This window comes from Notechis scutatus, chromosome 4 (genome assembly GCF_049901735.1).
Source record: "Notechis scutatus isolate UNSWTSFEM ecotype Mainland chromosome 4, rNotScu1.2, whole genome shotgun sequence".
In the NCBI taxonomy this organism is placed as follows: domain Eukaryota; kingdom Metazoa; phylum Chordata; class Lepidosauria; order Squamata; family Elapidae; genus Notechis; species Notechis scutatus.
This window is the reverse complement of record NC_142012.1, coordinates 102,383,200-102,404,013: the sequence shown is the minus strand read 5'-3', so window position 1 is coordinate 102,404,013 and position 20,814 is coordinate 102,383,200. Positions and strand designations below refer to the sequence as shown.

The window sequence follows — 20,814 nt, the reverse complement described above, 5'->3', positions numbered from 1 at the left end:
TAAACTAATTAAAACAGTTTGTTTTTACAGTAATGTGCAACTCACACCAACTCTCTCTGCTATATCCTGGTTAGTTAGACTATGCTGCTGGGCCCATAACCAATGTTAGGGTTTGGGGATTAACCCTAGAAGAGTATTGCAGCAGTAGTCAAACCAGGATGCCAAGCGAGAGTGGAAGGGCCCCAGAGTATACACACACTGAACACAAACACTGTTTGTAGTTTAAATAGTTTTTAATCCAGTTAGAGTTTAAGCATTGTCATTCAGTCCATTAAGTCATTCACAGTATTTCCATCCAGTAAGACTCACTAGTATAGTCCAAGTTAAGAGTCCTTGCAATATCTTTATCAGCCGATAAAGATATCTTCTCCTCCTCCGGTTTCACTCTCCAGAGAAACAAACGCTGGATATTCAGTAGAATTACGCAGTAAATCAGCAAACAGTAGCAAACAATAACAGTTCAGTCACAGGCACTCACAGTCAGTAATCACAGTTAGTCGCAGTAACACACAGTAACAGTAAGTCGCAGCAGCACACAGTTACAGTAAGCTTTCCAGCTTCTAATGCTTCCTTATATTGTAACTTCTAACCGCACCCTTAATCGGCTAATTGCCTGCTGCATTGTGCTTAAAGTGATAAGCACTTAAACCATGATATCTAAGTTTTATATATTTATTCACCCAAACCATATTTGGTATCAATGTTATACCTAACACCCTTTGTTGTTGTTGTTGTTGTTAGTCGTGAAGTCGTGTCCAATCCATCGCAACTCAATGGACAACGTTCCTCCAGGCCTTCCTGTCCTCTACTATCCCCCGGAAACCATTTAAGTTCACAACGACTGCTTCAGTGACTCCATCCAGCCTCCTCATTCTCTGTCATCCCCTTCTTCTTTTGCCCTCAATCTTTCACAGCATTATGCTCTTCTCCAGTGAGTCCTTCCTTCTCATTAGATGGCCAAAGTATTTGAGTTTCATCAACAAACTCAAATAAGCTAAATAGAAGTAAACATTGTTACTGTAATACTTGGATAGGGTATCACCAGGAAATACCAAAGTTGGAAGATAAATTGAAAAATCAAAGAAATATCTTGGAAGAAAGAATGGTGAATCAATTCCATGTTGATACAATGAATTATATGAACTTGTCCATGCGGTTACCAGAAAAGGAATTCATCTTGTGCAAGGTTTTTTTTTTAAATGATATAACATAATAATATTAAAACATAGTAGGCTTCAATTCTAATAGACTCAACATTTTTGTTCCATAGTTTAATAACACTACCATTCTGTCCTTGAATATTCCCATTTTATACAGTAAAAATGAATTTGGATTTTTTTACTTTCTAAAGGTATCAATGATAGGCTAAATTTGTTCATTGTACATAGTTTGGCAATATTTAAGAGCTTACAAAATAATATAGGATAAAAATGTCCAATACTGTATTCTAATCCTCACTTTTTGGGTAACATAATGCTAAATACAAATTTAATATTTTATTTCTAACCAACTTTTCATGCTTTCTCATGCCTACTGTTCTATATTCAGAATGAAGAACATTTGGGAAAAAGAAATGTGGATGTTAGAATATTGCACTGTCAGTTGATTTGGTTACTCCTCACCTGGCAAAGGATTCTTGTATAATGTATTAATTGGTATGCTTCAACTACCCAGTTGTTTGAAATTCATGAATTTTCTTTTCCCCAAACTCCCCATCTTAAAAATGGAGTATTGTAAAGTTTTTGTTTTGATTCTTGCTTTATTTTAATTATTCTAAGATAAAACTATTTTGACTTCATTCTTATTATCTGTGTGGGCCCCTAGTCTCTGTAGTATACCAATGTGAGCCAATGTACCGAGAAAAATATTTGGTGTCCCTTTTAGAATTCGGGCATAACTAATCTGGGTAACATGATTGTGAGTCTACTTTTCTTGTGGATATCCTTTGGTGGATAAGATTAAGCTCTACCTGGGCCAGAATTCTTTGTAGCTGATCCTAGCAACTAGCAGATAGTAGGTGGTCTAATGAAAATAATTGACCCATTATCCCACTCTATAAAATAGCATGCAGTTATGTGCATAAACTTCAAGGGGAATGAATTAATTTTTGATGTGGAATTTATTTCCATCTCTTTTGATTATGATAGTGTTCCAAGGGAACATTTGTATATTACTGTGATTTGCTGTTTGTTTTCTTTTAATGTTGTCAGGCTTTGGAATGCTTCCACAAACATCTTGGCGAAAGTAAGGAAACTGCTCAGTTGCAATAGCACTAATTGTAGGTCAAATATGTCATGGCAGTATATCATTACGATGTGACATTGCCAAAACCAGACTTGACTCTCCTGCCTTTCAGAAAAGAAAATCTTCAGTTTTAGGTGGCACTATCACAGAGGGTTTGCATTCACATAGATTGCTCATTTTGAGAAAGCAGCCAGCCGCAGATCCGGACCTCCGTAGTGAAACGGTGGGCTTCTCGGCACAAAAGGGACTTCTGTAAGAGCAGTGAATAATGGGAAACCCCTTTCATCAGGGCTGCTAACCTTTTGGCAGCCACCAGCAAACTCTATTCTGATCTGCTGATGAGGGAGGACAATACACTGAAGCTCACTTTGAATGAATGCTACCACCAACAGTGCCCCCATTCAGACGGTTTTGGGAACCATCTTGGACTATTGTCTGTCATCACTCCTTCAGACAGTAGAAAAGGGGAAAGTAAGAGCATCTATAGGAAAGAAAGTAGTTCTTTTCTTGCCTTTTAATCTCCCTTTAAGGATTCATAGATCTACATTTCCAGCTGAGCTACAGGAGTTATGCAGTATCAGATAAAGACAGAAGAAAGAAATTTCAAGCTGGGCTTTGAAATCCCCTTATCTGCATCCTCTAATGATGCAGATTTAGTGCTGTTAAAACCAGGAGCTGATAAGTCTTTTCCTCTATAGTCTTTAAACTGCTAAAGAGCATTTAAGAGCAAATGCAGTTCAAGTTTCAGGAACAAAGCTAAAAAGGAAAAGAATTTAATGAGCTAAACCTTCACTGAATGAAACTGAAACATCTTTTCACATTTGATTTGTGGGAGTAAGTAAAACAGTTCCATCAGCTGGATGCAAGTGTGAATCCCAATTAATTATGTCTGCTTATGCAAGATTGAACTGAGCATCATAGACTGTGTTTTGTCTTAATTATTTCGAAGAAAAGAAAATTGAGGGTTCTTATTTTTTGAAAATGAGTTTAAATATTTAAAAAATATATATCCAAAAATGAAATATAGTCCTGGAATATTGTAGTTAAGTAAAACAGTATTGAAAAGAATAAAAAATATCACAAGAAAAATGAACCAAATCTATAGCATGCTTTGATTTTCATTAACATTGTTTGAAATTGTTTTCTTGGCTTTTCATTAATGGCATGCAGATTTTTTAAGAGTAACCTTATGAACTTTTGTCACATTTAGAGTCATTGTAGTAACTTATAACAAGAATTGCTTTGAGGCCAGTAGTTTCCTATGAAAATCTTTGTCTTACAAACCTTGTATTTAAGTTCCTAATAAATATTTAATTGATAAATCTTGTGCCTTTTGAAATAGAACAACTATTCTCTAATTAGTTGCTTACTATGCAAATACTGCTTACTACGCAGATCATATTCATAGAGAGGAACAAAACACAAGAAATGTTTAATATAAGGAATTGAATAAGCAGGTCTTCAATGAAAATGGTAGGTAATAGTATTACCATACAGTAATAGTATGGACAGTAATGACAGTAATAGTATGGAAGAGGAGTAATTACACACAGCTGTGCTTAATATGCCAATTCTAAAATCAAAATTTATCCTGATATTCTCTTTAACTCCCATCCCCTCAAACCTGACATAGATCTTCTGTTGTCTCTTCAAAACATAATTTGGCCTAGTTGAACAAAAACATTTTTTTTACATTACAACTGTGAAATCTTGCCATAAAGCCCCTTTTTGTGATCCTCATTATTTTCTCACAAATATAGTCCATTGTCACATAGCTGAAGTTAATTTGATCAACATTGGGACATTTAACTTTTATGTTCAGTCAAAGGAGCTGTTTCATGCTCATTTTGAGTATTCAAAAGAAATGATTGCCAGAAAAATAATGTTACTATTAACAATTCAAAGCAATTAGTTTTCCCAGGGTGAGGCAATGTGATGCACAGCCTGCACAGAGCAATGCTTTGTCATTTTATAGATGCTCATCAGTCAACTGTCAAATCTTCTCAAAGACCCCTCTACTCTAAAGGTTTCTTTTTGGGCTTTTCCCAGAACTAGCAAGTAAATGAACTGAAAAAAAAAGCCACTTTGTTTCTAGGCAGAGGCAAACCTTGTGTGAATGATCCAGGTCACTGGAAAAAATCTGAGCACTTGGCATATTTGTAAATACTAGTTTACTGTTGTTATTTAAAAATATATTTTTCCAATAATAGGACACTGTTGCTTTTGACAGGGATTATAAAAAATAACTATGTTTTCATTTTAAACCAACTGAATCTGCAACTATTGTGAACATTAAAATGGATAGATAGATAGATAGATAGATAGATAGATAGATAGATAGATAGATAGATAGATAGATAGATATTCCTGTACCAACTCTTTTCTTTATGGAAAAAAGGAGTGATCTTATACTAAAATTGTTAGATTGCGGGGAAAGAGAGCGGAGACCAGTGTGACTTTTCAGCTCTTTATTTCATGTATAGATCTGTACAAGATCTTGGAGCAGCAGCAGGCTTTTTATAGGAATTTCCGTGGCTTGCAACAAATGACAGTTCTTTGAATCTCCCGTGATCGGCCGTGCCAATCGCGGGTGATTCTTAGCGGACCAATAGCAGTAGGATATTTGAACCAATCAGTTTACAGTATCTGTCGACCAATCAGAAAAGGTTATTTCAAGAATGCTAATATAGAACAAAAATTGTATGTGAGTATGGTTCCATTTACATCTGTGCTGTGTGGGGAGATGGATTATCCCAGACTCCCTCTAATTCCTGATATCCCTTGTGTGGAAAATACTGTCTTCTGCAGCTTTTCCCAAACTAGGTACAAATTTGTATATACATAAATTGCAAATGCATGTAATACTGACATGTCAAATGTTTACAATGTTTCTTAAAATATAGAAACTAGAAAATATAAAAATCATTCCTTTGAGTTATTTTTGACTCCTAGCAATGTTTTCCTGCAGTGTTCAAAATTAGTTTGCCATTGCCTACTTCCTAAGGTTGAGATGGAAGGGCCAGCAGTGGTGGTATTCAATTTTTTTTACTACCAGTTCTGTGGGTGTGGCTTGGTGGGCACGGCATGGCTTGGTGAGTGTGGTGTGGCTTGGACATGGCAGGGGAAGGATACTGTAAAATCCACATTCCCTCCCCACCCCACTAACCTGCTTTCTACTCCTGTGCAGGGCAACAAAAGAAGACCCAGCTGATCAGCAGTGAATAGATGGGGGTGGGGCCAACCAGAGGTGGTATTTACCGGTCCTCTGAACTACTCAAAATTTCCACTACCGGTTCTCCAGAACCTGTCAGAACTGGCTAAATACCACCTCTGATGACCAGTCCAAGGTCATTTGCTTCACTTTCCACCTAATTGAATTATGTCTTTAAATTAGAAAACCATTTTGCATAGTTTATAAAATTAAAGATTATTTGAGGTTTGGTTTTTTTTTAGTTTACTATGAACTGGAGATTCAGCATTGATTTTACCACATTGCACATTATTATAATTATGATTAATAAAGAACTATACAATCCAAATATTGCATATCTGGCCTGTCCAGTTACTGAATATAATTGCTTGTCTGTTCTTTTTTAAATCTAATGCTTCTTACATGCCTATGAACTGTAGATTTTGATCTGAAGCCAGGGTGCTGTACTACAAGAATTCTATTACTAGGAAACAATTCACATTTATAAGAGCTTTGCCCATTACAATAGTAGTCGTGCTTTATTGTAGCAGAATTGACAAGTACTTATATCACTATGTGTATCTAACATTGCATTAGTTTAAATGTCAATGTCAGATAAGATCATGGTTTTGTCAATAGAGGGGAAAATCATTCTAACTAAACAGAGCCATTTTTCCAGCTCTAAAAATTGATTTTCATAGCTCTTGTAATCCTTTCCCTAAATTAAATATATATTATTGATGTGGTCTTTCTTGCCATGTTAATATCTGCTGACGTGATAATTGATTTAAAAAATATTGCTATTTTGGTGTTGTTCATGGGGCTCGATAATGAAATTAAAAGTGAACTCACATATTAGTTAAATGATCCTGGCAAATGCCCTAAGTAATAAGATGATTACCTAAGACTCTTGACAACACCTTTTATCTTGTTGTTTGTTGCCTGACATTTTGAAATGTTTTTATATTATTAATAGGTTTGGCTATTATATCGAAAAGCAAAAAGGTTCAAAAATATGATAAAGTTCAGCTTTTTAATGTCAGCATTACAACATGCTGGTGAAAACACTTACTTTAGATCTTTTTTTGTTACTCTACACTGACACTATTTCATTTTTCCCCAAAGGCTCCCATTTCCTGGATTTATTGGCATCTACAGATTATAATTTTCTTGTCTGTTGAATATATTTAATTTTCCTTGTATTATGCTTGTAATTTGGTTTTAATTGATTTTATGATTGCCCACAACCCAGAATCATTTGTTTCAGATGGTGGCTGTATAAATTTGGGGGGGGTGGGGGAATAAAGCAAAAAAAATGTTTAAAAACTGTCCCAAGATAAGTTATGGAGTGCATAGTGTGCTAAGCAACAAGACAAATTCATTTGTTGGTAAATAAATAGTCTAACATTACTGTTTTATAAATTTGACCACATTACTGCTTTTATATAGATAGTCTTCACTTAGCAACTGACTTGTTTAGTGATTGAAATTATGATGGTGCCAAAAAATATAGCTTTATGACTAATGCCCGCATTTATGACCTCTGCAGCAACCCTTAGTTACATGATTACTATTTCAGACAATACACATTGTCATGACTTATTCTTAAAAAGGAAAGCACAAGATTTCCCGCTTAGTGATTGTTTCATTTAACAACATAGCTGCCAGTCCCAATTATGGTCACTTAATGAAGACTACTTGTAATATCAGCAGCTTTTATTTTAACTATTAATTTGGGAGCTAATGCTAATTCATTCTCCTCTGTTGTTAACCCCTGTACTGATAAGTGAAGGAAGATTTTATATTAATATTTATGTGTCTATGATTATGGAGTTTCCCCCCCAGTTTTTAGTAACCAATATCCAAAGTGGTGTTTGAGTTCACACAAGAGACCAACTCTAGTCCACTGGAGTCAAATAAAATAAAATTCATATTTTGTAATACAACTTTTAAAAATCAGCATGAGTGTGCTGAGATTTCAATGCTTTTTTCTGATTTGAGTGGTTAGACTACATACCATACTGATTTTACAGATTTCTTTTGCTTCAGAGCAGTCTGACATAAAATATGAAAACTTCCTTTGCTTTTGAGCAAGCAAAGAAAAATTTGGGCTAGAAGGAAGAATTGTCATAGTAGTTCCATCATAGCAGTACAGCTTTGTAGTACCTAAAACTTTAAAAAATGGTGGAATTTCTCAAGCAATTCATATAACCATTGAAAAATCTAATCTAATATTCTATTACTCCTTTAATTATTTGTCAGCTGTCCTTTATAGCCAATATGCTTCGATGAACAACTGTGTGTAAATGAAATAAAAGATGTGAAATCTTCTATAGAGTCACCTTTCTATGACCTTGTTTCAAAACTTCTCTGGGCCCCTTTCTTGACCAGAGGACATTCAACATTGCACACAAATGAAAATACCTCTATTGTTTGTTTAGTAAAATTACTTCTAAATAGCCTTATATAGATACATGATATGATATGGCAGTTCTTGCATGCAACAACATTGTTTTTAGGATATTCGTATTTATAGAGTTTATTTGATGTTTAGATTATCTTTTTTAAAAAATTTATTTATATGTTGCATTTCTAGACCATCTTCCTCAAAGAGAGATTCTTTTAAGCAGACCAAGTCCTTCCACACAAAAATGAACACCTTTATCATTGCAGTCAGTTTATGCTGGTGCTTGGTTGCAACAGTATTTAGCCTTTTAAGGTTATTTTTATTGTTTTCTTTTTAAAAAAATGAAATATATTCTATATCGTCAAACCATACTGCACTGATAACCATACAGACCTCAGGTTTGTTTTATATCAACTACCTTAATAAACTTGGTAAGCTGCTTTACTAAATTCTGCATACAAAGTTAAAAAGCAAAAAGTGATCTTCAAAATACTTAAAATATGCATTTAACTCTGTTTTGAAGAGATTTTTCAAAATCTGTCCAGGCCACTGCTGAACATAGCACTCTGTCTTAACACTGTTCAAACTTTACATTTCATTTTGCTCTTATTAATTTGTCCTGTGCTCTTAGTAATTTCTTTCATTTTGGGGTCAAATGATCTCCTTTCATTAGCATTCAAGGCACATACATGCTTGTGCTGATAAATACACAAAAATAAATAAGATTATGGCTAACATTAATTTTTGAAAGCACCCAAAAACTTTTTATACATAAAAATATTTTGTCATCTAAATTACTTCTTCCCTAGAAATATTAAAATGTTATTCCTTGTTTCCTTTATTCATCTTGTTGGACCATGGTTGAGATTTTGTTTTCTTGTTCAGAAAAGAGAGAGGGAGGGAGAGAAAGTGCGTGAAGCACCATCCTTTCAGTGGTGTCAAACCAGGATGAATCGGCCAAGGGAAGCATGTTTATAGACTGTGTAAAGAACTTTGTCTTTGTGTGGGAATGTTGGTGACACTGTTACTGTTTGCCTGAATGAACTGTGATGACGTGGCTAATAAGGTATCCCGCTGAGCACCACAGCGGGCCTTTCTCAGACCTCCCACTTAATTCTATTCAGCTCCAGCTCAGTGTAGCTAATTTTTCCCATTCCTTCAATTCTTTTGGCCCCCTTACAAACAGAAAAGTCAACTTTTCACACCGAAGGCAAGATAAGTGCTTTAGGAAATAATCTTGTAAACAGAATGTTACCTTCTGACCTGCAGCTGATACCTTGACTTGGGACAAAAAGCACTGGCCTATTGCATTAGACATGGCTATTAAAGGAATAATGCAGCTGATCCTTCTTACAAAGTGCCCTGAGAAATGGTTTAGCTAGATCATGTTCCTCTTGTCACATTGAATCATGTTCACCAGCTCCCAACATGCACACAAACCCAGGCTCACAAAATCACTGATATGTAACTTTTTTTTCTTCTTCACTACATCCTCATCTCCGGGCCATCTTATTAGAAATAAATATGAGAATAAATAGTAAAATTCAGTTATATAGCTCTTGTCATATTCATCATTTTGAATATGTTTTAATTTTTCACTTTAAATAGGAAGAAATACCCCAAAAGTGCCTTCATAGTTCAGTGAATTCATAGTTCAGAGCTGAGATGCTAAATACATTGTCTAGGAAAGAATATTATTTGGATATAGTGTATTTATTTCAAAATAGACATAATTTACTGTAACATGTTTGCCCAAATATATTACTGAGCATTTGTAAACATATATACATGATATTTTTCCTATTAAATAAGCAAACCTTTTCACATACTTTCATGGATTTTAAAGAAGGCTGTCATCAAACCCAATATTTAATTTAAAGAAATTTTTCTGTTAAAATCAACCTTGAACAATTGATAAATGTTGGAAACAATAGCCTATACAGGTAGTCCTTCTTTGACTTTCAACCATAATTGAGCATGAAATTATGATTGTCAGTTAGTTGTTGCTGTCATAAATCGAGCCATCACATGACCAGACTGATTTTATGGCACTTTTTCCAGCTATTGATAGGTTTTTATTGGGGGCTGGGGGTTGCCAGAAACTGGAAGTAAATGTTGGAAACAAGGAGGAAAATCGTGATCATGTAACTACAGAACATTGCAAATCCCATAATATCATTAGACAAGATGGGTGGCAGACAAGTCAAATAAACAAACAGATAGACAGTCAAACAAACAAACAAATAAATCAATAAATGGTGAGATGGTTGCCAAGAACCCAAAATGTGATTATGTGACCATGAGAGCATGCAGCCATTGTAACTTTGAAGTAGATTTTGGGGAGGCTGTAGCTTCTTTAAATGGTCTCTTAACATGTCCAATATTTCTATTTTTTTATTTTTATTGTGATTTACAGAGCAAGTACTGATACTGTTTATACATTACCCAAGAGAAAAAATGAATTATATTTATGCTTTTTTCCAAACACACATTTCTGTTCATAAATATCTTTAATGCAAAAGTACACATGAACCATTGTGAGGGCAGCTTGAAAAAGTTGCAGAAACTGTGGGCCCCTAAGCAGGACTTCACCTCCCCATGCAACACTTAGCCCTCCCTGAGTTCCTGCTTGCCCTCAGTCTTATCTGCCTGCCCCGTGCCCACTGCAACCCAGGCCAAGGAAAGGCTCCACTCTCAGTGTTTCATATGCAACATCTTAGCTACAAGGCTAATTGGGAGGCCATAAATTGGAGTCATTGCCTAAACTAGGGGCTTGGAAGCTGTGGCTACCATTCCAGAGGATTACTACATGCCAAGAGATGCAGAAACCTTTAAAATCTGAATATACTGTATTTCACAAAAGATTTTAAGAAATTTTGGGGAAAAACCTACAGAACAATCTGTAAGGCTCTTCTGAGGAGTATTCAAATCATCTGATGGATAAATTTGGAGTTGAACTCAGGAAATGCAGATTCTACGAGGTTAATTGAGGCACATTATGTTTTGGGGTAGAAATGATACCTCTAGTCCTGAAGAAGTGGACAGAGCTCTTGGAATTGTACATTAGATCTGTATCTTTCATGGTAGGTTTAGGCTGCCTGAGGAGGTAATGTGTGATTAAGTCTAGGCAGTGGTTAATTTATCCACAATAGAGAGGGTAGTCTGTTTTTACTTAAAGATACAACGGTATATACTCACATTCAAGAAACCATTCCTGGACTCAACAATACTGGATAATTTTCATCCAGTTTTCAACTTCCTCTTTTGATGAAAGTTTATGGAGAATATATTAAGTTGCAGTTTTATAGGGCCCATTTTGCCTCATTCCAGGCTTTTGGTCTGGGTTTCCTATTGAAATGTCATTGATCAAACTTGCTCACTAAAATCATCTGTTAGAATAGGATGAGACCTCATGGTATGCTGATGATATTCAGTTGTGCACCTCTATCTCTAACCAACCAAGTGACGCCTTTAAGATTCTTTATCAGTGTCTGAGTGCTGTGAGCATTTGGCTTATGCTTAACTCTAGAAAGACTCAGTGGCATAGATTTTAGGGATGGCCTTTATTGGAGACTTTCAATGTTCAGTTATGGTTGGGATGGCCCTCCCCGAGGCAGAACTGGATGCACATTTTGAGGATTATCCTAATTGTTGGCATCTGCTTGAGGGACAGATACCACCTGTGGGCAGGAGGGCCTGTACACCAGTTGCACCCATTCCTGGAGCAAGCATCCTGCTTACTATCATGCATACCTTAATCACTTCCTGTTTGTCTTACTGGATTTTTAGCAGCTTATTTGTTTCCTATTACCTCTTGTCCATCCCAACAGATCTGACAGAACTGGCATGCTCCTGATACTTTCTATTAAATAATGCAATCTGATAGAAAACCCGCCTTATCTGTCACTGACCAGTGGAATATCTATCCATTGAAATCCAGGCAGTCCCCAGTCCTTTTGAAAAGCAACAAAGACCTGGCTGTTCACACAAGAATTGGGCCAGGGGATTGATAGAAATAAACTGAGCAATGTTTTAAGAAATGTTTTCTTGATGGGTGTTTTGGAGGCTAGTTTTGTTCATGATTTTTAAACTGGTTGTATTTCCCCCATCTCTCCCCAAGTTGTTTTGAATTGGATGGCTATATAGAAAAAAACAGACAAGTCCTAGTTGCCAAAAGTGTGAAAAATGTTTTGTGATTGAAACACCTCAAAAGGCCCACTTTTAAATCACAACACTTCTTTGAGGTCTGAACAGCATGTTTTGGGGTCAGAGCAATTAAGGGTAACCTCTATTACTGCTCGTATTAACCCAATATTATAGATTACCTGGGTTTGCTGTATAAGTTGATGTGAATCCAAAATGTCAAAGAAAATTGATGGTTGCTTTTTTTCTCAAAATGTGTGTTTTTCTTGAGTTCTTGGAAGGAAACTTCAGTTTCCTTGAGGTCTCATCTTGATTGTTTTCAGTCAGATTTAATTTGGTATGTCTGAGCTGGGTATTTAGTTTTCTGAGAATGATTATTGGAGTAGTTGGATGCTTTAAGGAATCGAAATTAGTAATCCTCTTTCAGAAATTAAGAAGCAACTATAGAGAAGATGAACTTGCTAAAACCATTACTTGCAATGGACAGTAAGAATAACCTTGAAGAACAGGAGAAAGAGCTGTGGCCAAGACAAAAGAAATCTGAGTCTAGAGACAGAAATATAATTTGAGAAAGTAACTCAAATAGGACCTTCCCAAATTCTCATCATGATAAAAGGAGGGAGGGGGAAGCATGCAGTATTAAAATTTGTGAGCTTCTGTTACTGTACTATAACCTTATAATAAAAGTAATATTAGCATTCATAACATTTTTTCTAGCTCTACCTGGAAGGGATGACATGACCTCCCCTATACAGTTGAATTAAAGTAGGTAGTGGACTTCAGAAGTTCAGTGTTTGCCTTTTAAACTTTTTTTTCCTGATAGCAGTTTATAAATATGAATCATTAGAAATGAATTATTCTGTTCAGGAGGACAATATAAGTCTCATTGCTCAATACTGCCAAAAAGTGGTGTGTATCTTCAAGAAATAAATGGAAGATAAATATTTGCAGTACTAATGTTGTGTAGGGCAAACATCTAGAACTGAGATTAATCATTCAGTTTCTATGTTTGATTCAGCCAAACAAGAAAATTTGCAGAAATAGACTCTTTGACATTATCAGGAAGGAAGTGATAGTCCAAAGATAAACATAAGATTGGTAAAACTGTAGCCTGTCAATGTAAAATCAGTTTCTAGAACATACACAAAAAGCAATTGTTTGAGATAATACCATTTTTGCCTTGTATGTATCAATCTTCTGACAAACAGAAATATTACTTGCTACTTAAATTTTATCAGGACATGTGATTATATACTGGTAGAAGATGTAGTGAATATGGCAGTACTATACAATATTGTTTTTCTGTCCCAAACAACTTTATAAATGGCTTTGTATTGTCTGTTGTGCATAAATTTTAGGCAGGAATATCTAGTTATTGGTACCAATGTCTTTTATAATACCAAGAGATACCAAGTAATTGAATCTAAATCCCATATTTGTGTGATGGATTGATGGATTACATATAATTAGCTTAGATTAAATTTCATGTGTATTGATAGATAGCACCTCTATGATAAGCACAAATCATCTTTTATGAGTGTGAGTGAATGTGCTTGTGTGTGCTGAAGGCTATGAGGTCTATACTCATTCTACTGCTAAAATAATTTAATCTGATCATGTATTTGGCAGCACTGTAAAACTGAGTTGTAAGTCTTGCAGATTCATTACAATACATTTGATAATATGTTACAAGCATCAGACAATAACTGAAATAGCAGTAGATCCTCCCACTGAGAAACATAAAATTAATTCTGGTGACATAACTTGGCTACATTCTTTCTTATTCTATTGAAATTTATCACTCCTCTGAGTGAGTAATCACAATTTTTATAGGAACTGTGATTCATGGCATGTTCAAAAGAAAATATAGTGCACAATTACATGCAACTTACAAAACTTTTATTTGAGAAGGGAGAGATCTTGCAAATATCTGAAAAGCTATAGAGATTTATAGTAAATTTAAAGAAGTACAGGTCTTCTCCGTTTATTCTAATCCATTCATATTTTTTGAGATCATTCAAGGCTTCTGATTCCCCATCCTCCTCCAGAAAACTGTTTGATCCAAATTCTTTGATGATGTGCATTTAATTTAAATGTTTACATTAAATTAAACATTTAATGTTTGTGTTTGTTTGTCTTTTCAGAATTATAGATCAGCGGTTTGAACGAGTTTCATATTTTATCTTTGGTGATTTCAATTTTCGACTGGATTCAAAGTCAGTGGTAGAGGTAGGACATTCTTCTTTGTTTACATCTACATTCCATTCAAAATTCTTCAATTAAAAAAAAACAATTAGTAAGCAATTTAAATTAATACTAAATTTGCCAAAAAAGTAAATTTTATAAAACTTGAAAATAGCTATCAAACCATAATATATTGAATGTATAGTAAATCCATTATTCCAATACAAGGAGTCAAAGGTTACACCAATAGGGGATTTATGCTTGAATGGTTGAGAAATGTTCCTTCTCTGATGCCATAGACAGAAATGAACAATCTATGGAGTCTTTCTTGGTTGTTTGCTAGCAAACAATATGTTGCTTTTGTCATCATATTTATCTGGTAGCTATTGATTTGGTTCATTTCAGTCCTTAGGAATACAAGCTAAATTCTCCAACATTTCTGATTTAATTCATATTTCCTGTGAATGAAACACTGAAAACCATTGTAGGTCAAAGGCCTACAAAGATGCTACAAAGATCTGTACCACTTTGGAAGGATTCAAATATTTGCCAAAAAATAGTTGCTGGGAACAGCATCCATCCATCCATCCATTCATTCATTTTAACATTTCTAAAATTGTGGACTGAAGTCTGAAAAATGCTGAGTGATAATTAAAGCAATCCATCTCTTGTTTTCTCACAAAAATTTCATGATGAAGAATTACTATATTGTAAAATAATACGAGAATCATTTTCTTGCAGGAGTAGGAAAAATACTCTCTGTAATATAGTGGTGCTTAAAAGCTGTGAACTTTTTGAATATTCAATACTTCTACAAAAATATAACTTAAAATGTGATCACTTCTGCACACAAGTTCTAAAACTGGGCAGGGAGAACCTTGTTATACAAATGAGTCAGAGATATTTCAAAAAATCAGAAGGGTTCACAAACTTTTAAAATCATTTTATATCTGTCAGTCAACCCAGTAGCTGAACTAACTATTACATTATTGTAACAATAAGCCATCAAAGTTTACTTGGAGTTGTAAGCTTCTTGGTAAATTGCCAATTTATCCTAACCCTATTAACAGATAAAAAATAATCCCATTACTTTGTTTTGTTTTCTTGCATACTTAATCAGTGGCTGGATCCACTAATCCATCATCAATTGGCACCTACTCTGTCACTGTTCATATAGAGTAGGTTGAAGTTTTAGCTCTTGATTAGCTAATTAAAAGGCAAGTCTGTTCTAGTTATGTTTGTTGTAGTAGGCTATAGCAAGTTGTTGTTGTTTTGTACTTATTCCATTTTGCACTGCTGTTGTGCAGTCTGAAAGTTCAAACATGTTTTGAATAACAAAAGTATTTGGTAGATTGCTGTTCAATTCCTATTTAATTTTTTTAAGACATATGTCACAGATCTCTTAGAGGCTGCTGAACCTGAAAGTTACAGTTCCTTTTGTTTTCAATATCCTTTTAAAAGCCCTTTAGTTTCTAATTACCGTGTTTCTCATATAATAAGGCCGGGTCTTATTTTTTTTTGAGCCCTGAAAAAATGGCTAGGCCGTCTTTTGGGGTGACTTAATTTCCCCCCTTGCATCTTCGGGCGGCGGCGATGGCTTGGATGTTGACCTCGGCGTTGGTGGGGCACCCATTATCGGGGTCAACGCAGGCAGCACCATATCTGGGTGTGTAACAAAGTACTTCCTAATGGCAAGCCCCCACCATTCCCCCATTTTGCATGTTTTAATATAGGCCTTAATTTGGGGGAGGGCTTAATTTCATTTCATGCCTATAAAACATGCTGGGACTTCCTATTGGGGAGGCCGTATTGTTGGAGAAACAGGGTAATAAATATTGAAGTATTCCTATGCAAAAATGTCTGGAACTTTTGCAAGAAGAGTCTTGTTTATTAAAACATTTTGTAAAATAGTAGCATTAATATTAAGTCAGTCCATCCTTATATAATGGAAACTGTCTAGGTAGTTTTGCACAATAAATAACACGTTGCCTGTAAATTTAAGGAATGTAAAGATAAGTGCTATAATTTGGGGAAAGGAATGGATTACATATAGCCCAGGTTCTCCAACATAGTACCTACCAGCTAGTGATTTTGAAAGTTGGAAGACATCAAACTTTTTTAAAATATAGAAATAAGTAACTATTTATTAGTAAAACTTTTGTTTCTGTAACCTTTAACTGGGCAAAATCATGCATTATAGGGAAACTGGTTTTGAAACCGGGCTAATTTACAGAAGGTGTCCATAATATGGGACCCATAACTCTCATGGAACTGAAAATTTGGCAAATTTTATAAAACATTTTATGACATAAAATGATCATGAAACAGTTTATGTGGTGGAATATGTGGCAGAAGGGCAGGGTCTTTCCCAAGGATCAAAGAGACAGCTTAGCATGGAATCTTCGGTATTCAGGAAGAAAGCCAGAGGCTTTCACAGGATATCTAATAGTTATGCAGATTTTTTTCTGGCAGGATTCCTTCTATAGTGGACAACAATAAAGGAACTACTTTGAAGTAACTCCTCATGTTGCTCTGGGTCCGTTGTACCCAGCAGTTTATGACATAATACAAAATGTCATAAAACATGTTGATGTTTGACTGTGCTATATGTGTAATATATTTTCAAGGCAGATATATCTATGAATGTATCCCAAGTTTCCAGTGAAGACAGTACATTAGAAGTTCTGACATTGTTGAAGGCAGTGAGGAATCTGTTTAAAAAACTCTCTGAAAGGATGACCAAACAATTCACAGCATTGCCTACAATTTTACAAATGTGGGGGGAAATTAAGTAGGAAACTTCGTTTTCTGGTTGCATTTAAGAGATGTTCTAGGAAACATGTACACCATGTGGTAGCCATTGGGTGTTTTAGGTTAGAAGTCCAGCAACCCCCTTACCATTGGAGCTGGCTCTCTTGGCTAGGAAACAGAGATGAACACCACCACCTAGAATTGGACCATAACATGAGAAACCTTTATCTTTTTGAGAGAGATTGTGTGTGTGTAAATAACTGTTGTCCACAATATATATTGCTTAGCTATGATAGGTCTGGGAATAAAAGTTTGACTTGGTTTGGTTTGACATATTCAGATCTCTCCAAAATAGATCCTCCCTTATTGTTGGAATAAAAAAATTATTTAGATGGTATGTGCAACAGGAAACAATCCTGACAAGCTATGATAAGAGATAAAGCAGAGAGATTAAGTAAATTCTTTACATCTGTATTTATTACAAAAGCTATTAGCTACTTGAGTCTTTATTAATCTACTTAGGTAATCAAAATAGCAGTAAATTATTTTACATGAGAAAATAATGCTTCAGTATCTTGAAACACCACAATGTAACCTCCTACAAAAATATGTAATTTATCGCTCAAATCAGGCTCATTGCCAGAGAAGTGGAAAATAGTCAATATGAATCCATTTTTTAAAAGGAGATCTGGGAAATTAAAGGCTAGTTAGCTTAATGTCTATTCCAAGCAATTTATTAGAAATTAAAAGCAAAGAAAATTAATTAGGAAGCTAGGGGAACAAATCTTGCATTCAGCATAGATTTTCCAAGGGGAAATCCTGCCTCAGTTTTATTAGAGTGGATTTTTGTAGATGTCAACAGACATGAGGATAGACGTAATCTCATGTACATTTTTTGTTTAGATTTTTATAAGCCTGTTCTTCATCAAAGGTTTTTGAGCTAATGTAGTAGTTGTGGGTGAGGGGGTATGTTTTTTATGGGTTGCTAACTGGTTAAAAAACAGAAAGCAAAAAGTAGGAATAAAGGGGCAATTTTCTAAATAAAAGAAAATAAGAAATGAGTCCCAAAAAGATTTCTATTAGTGGCAGTGGTTCTTTATGTGTTGACAGTGATTTTGACTTTAACAATATGGTGTACTAAAATATTCAGAAAGGGAATAAAATTCAAAAGTGAGTATAAAGAATTGCAGGAAGGGCTTCTTAAACTGGATGAATGGCCTAGTTATCTATCGTTGCATTTCATATTCCACTGCCATCTAGCAACTTTTAGCAGCTCACTTGGTATAGTATGTAGTACAGAAAACACTTAACATACTCATGAAATGATTAAATTGACAATTAACAGTCATAAAATCCCAGAAATAAGTATACAATATAACTTAACTAAACTGGAACAAAAATTAAAATAAAATTAAAGAATTTGAAAAGTAAAAGGTGATACATTGCATACTCTCCCAATTAGTTGTGTTTTTTAATATTTCTGGAAAAGCAACAGAGGGCCCTGCCTGAACTTTATGTGGAATCCATTCTTTTTTTTTTTTTTTAAACAAGTTTTATTAATTTTTAAAACACACAAATTATCATTATTCATTACATGTTTAAACCTTTTTTCATTGTAAATTTAACAAGTCAGATAAATTATGATTCTGTTTTAAACCATTTCAATATAACATACAAAAACCTCTTATTCAATTTCTCTTTACTTCTCTTTACTCTTATTCAATATCATTATTATTATTTCATCTATTTCTTTCTGACTTAGTTACCATTATTCTCATTCTATATTTCTGCAAGCTTTTACTAATTCTCCCCCCAAAAAACATATACACACAACACACAAAACATTAAAAAAAATCTTTTTGGAAAGTAACTTGGACCCAGGTATCTCTCTCTTCATGGACTTCAATTATCTTCATGCTAGGAATAATTAGAAAAGGGATTGAAAATAAAAAAATCCCAACATTATAATGTCCTTATTGTAATCCAGAGTATTATCTTCTGAAGTACAGATCTGGTCAATGGATTTGAAAATATATATAATAGAAGTGGGGAAAGTGCATAAAATAAGCAACTGGGAGGAGCATAATTAAGGTGTATAAAATTAATAATTAATAATTAAGGTGCATAAAATCTTTCCAGCCAAGATGGCGCCAACGACGGCTGCCTCGGTGAAATGCTCTCTAATGATACAGAATGCTATACAACCAGGCCAGAAACATATTAACAAGAGAGATCAGAGCAGCAAAAGAAGCTACTCTGAAAAGTTAAAGAATCAATTCTCAACAAATGAACCAGTAAACATGTGGAAAACTCTTAAAAACATCACTGGCTTCAGCAAACCTCCTTCCCAGACAGAAGGAAATCAACAACTAGTAGATGACCTGAATGTGTTTTACTGCAGGTTTGAAAAGAAACTACAGCCACCTATCTCCACAACCCACATCTCAAACACACCAACAACAGCCAAGCCTCCTACAACTGGCCCCAATCCATTGGGCTCACAATCTCTGGTGATCACAGAAAAAGAAGTGCAAGATCTATTACACAGACAGAAGCCAGGAAAAGCACCAGGGCCAGACAAAATAACTCCTTCTTGCTTAAAAGTCTGTGCTGACCAATTGGCCCCCATCTTCACCCGAATCTTCAATAGATCACTAGAGATGTGCTATGTTCCTTCCTGCTTTAAACATTCTACCATCATCCCAGTGCCAAAGAAGCCCTCTATCAAGGAACTGAATGACTACAGACCAGTTGCTCTAACATCTGTAGTTATGAAAATCTTTGAAAGGCTTGTGCTGTCCCACCTGAAAACCATCACGGATCCACTGTTAGATCCCATGCAGTTTGCATATCGAGCAAATAGGTCGACAGATAACATGGCTCTGCATTACACCTTGAATCTCCAAATACCTATGCATGGGTCCTCTTTGTAGACTTCAGTTCAGCATTCAATACCATCATTCCAGACACTTTTCTAAGTAAATTAAACCAACTAGCAGTACCTGAACACACTTGTAAGTGGATCATAAGCTTCCTAACATGGCTCCTTCCTTTCTTTCTTGTTCCTCTGCTGTCTTCATCTGTTGTAATGTTTGTTGATAGTTAGTAAGCGCCATTTCTAAAAAAGGAAAGCTTCTTCCACACCATCTTTACCATTTTTTTTGCTTGTTCATATTTTTTTCTTAGTTCCTCAACAGAGAAAGCCATTATAAATCTTTTCTTTTCTTTTCCCCTTCTTTCTTCTTACAACAACCAGAGTATTCCAAAGAAAATAAAAAAAATAAAGCAGTCCCAAAGTTATCAGTCAGTCCAAACCAAGGCAGAGTTCTCACTTTCTCCTTCTGGGGTAATATCAATCAAAGAGAAAGAAAGTCCAAATCTGTTTAAAATCTTATTGCAATATATTCTAGTCTTCAAATCCTTAAGGCATCTCCTCCAACAAAGTCTTAGCATACAAATATTTTCTTTTAATCCTCTCTCTTCCCACTCATCGCTTAAAACCAATTTTCACCTAAAAAAAATAGGTTTCTTAATATCCAGTTATTTATTCCGTAGGAAAAGAGGGTAAGCTATCCTTTCAGCACCATCAAACTGCCGCTTTTTTCCTCTTCTGGCAGGTATTATTCAAAAAGTCATACTTTTCAGGAATTTTATTAAATATGTCTTAGAGTCCTAGGAGCCAAGAAAAACTTTCTCTTTTCAAGCACTTTCTCCACTTCCTCCTGCGCATTCTTACCCGGCTGCCAGCTTCTTTGTGGCGGCCATTACGGACCGCCGCTGCACTGTCCTGGGAAAGGGGTTCTACCGGCCGGGAGGGGTCTGCAACACCCCAAACCCCTCTCCGGATCCCCCTACCTTCAGCTGCCCCTGCAGGGCAGCTCTAGCTCCGCACTCC

General features: G+C 35.2%; 1 protein-coding gene across 8 annotated transcripts in view; it reads left to right on the top strand.

Annotated features, from left to right (window-relative positions):
- INPP5A (inositol polyphosphate-5-phosphatase A) overlaps positions 1-20,814 on the top strand; it is a 255,053-nt gene that overhangs the window by 148,809 nt on the left and 85,430 nt on the right. For all 8 annotated transcript variants that reach the window (XM_087964256.1, XM_026670710.2, XM_087964259.1 and 5 more), the window contains one exon: positions 14,129-14,213. In XM_087964256.1, coding sequence (XP_087820382.1) covers positions 14,129-14,213 — 85 coding nt within the window. The remainder of the gene's footprint in view (positions 1-14,128; positions 14,214-20,814) is intronic.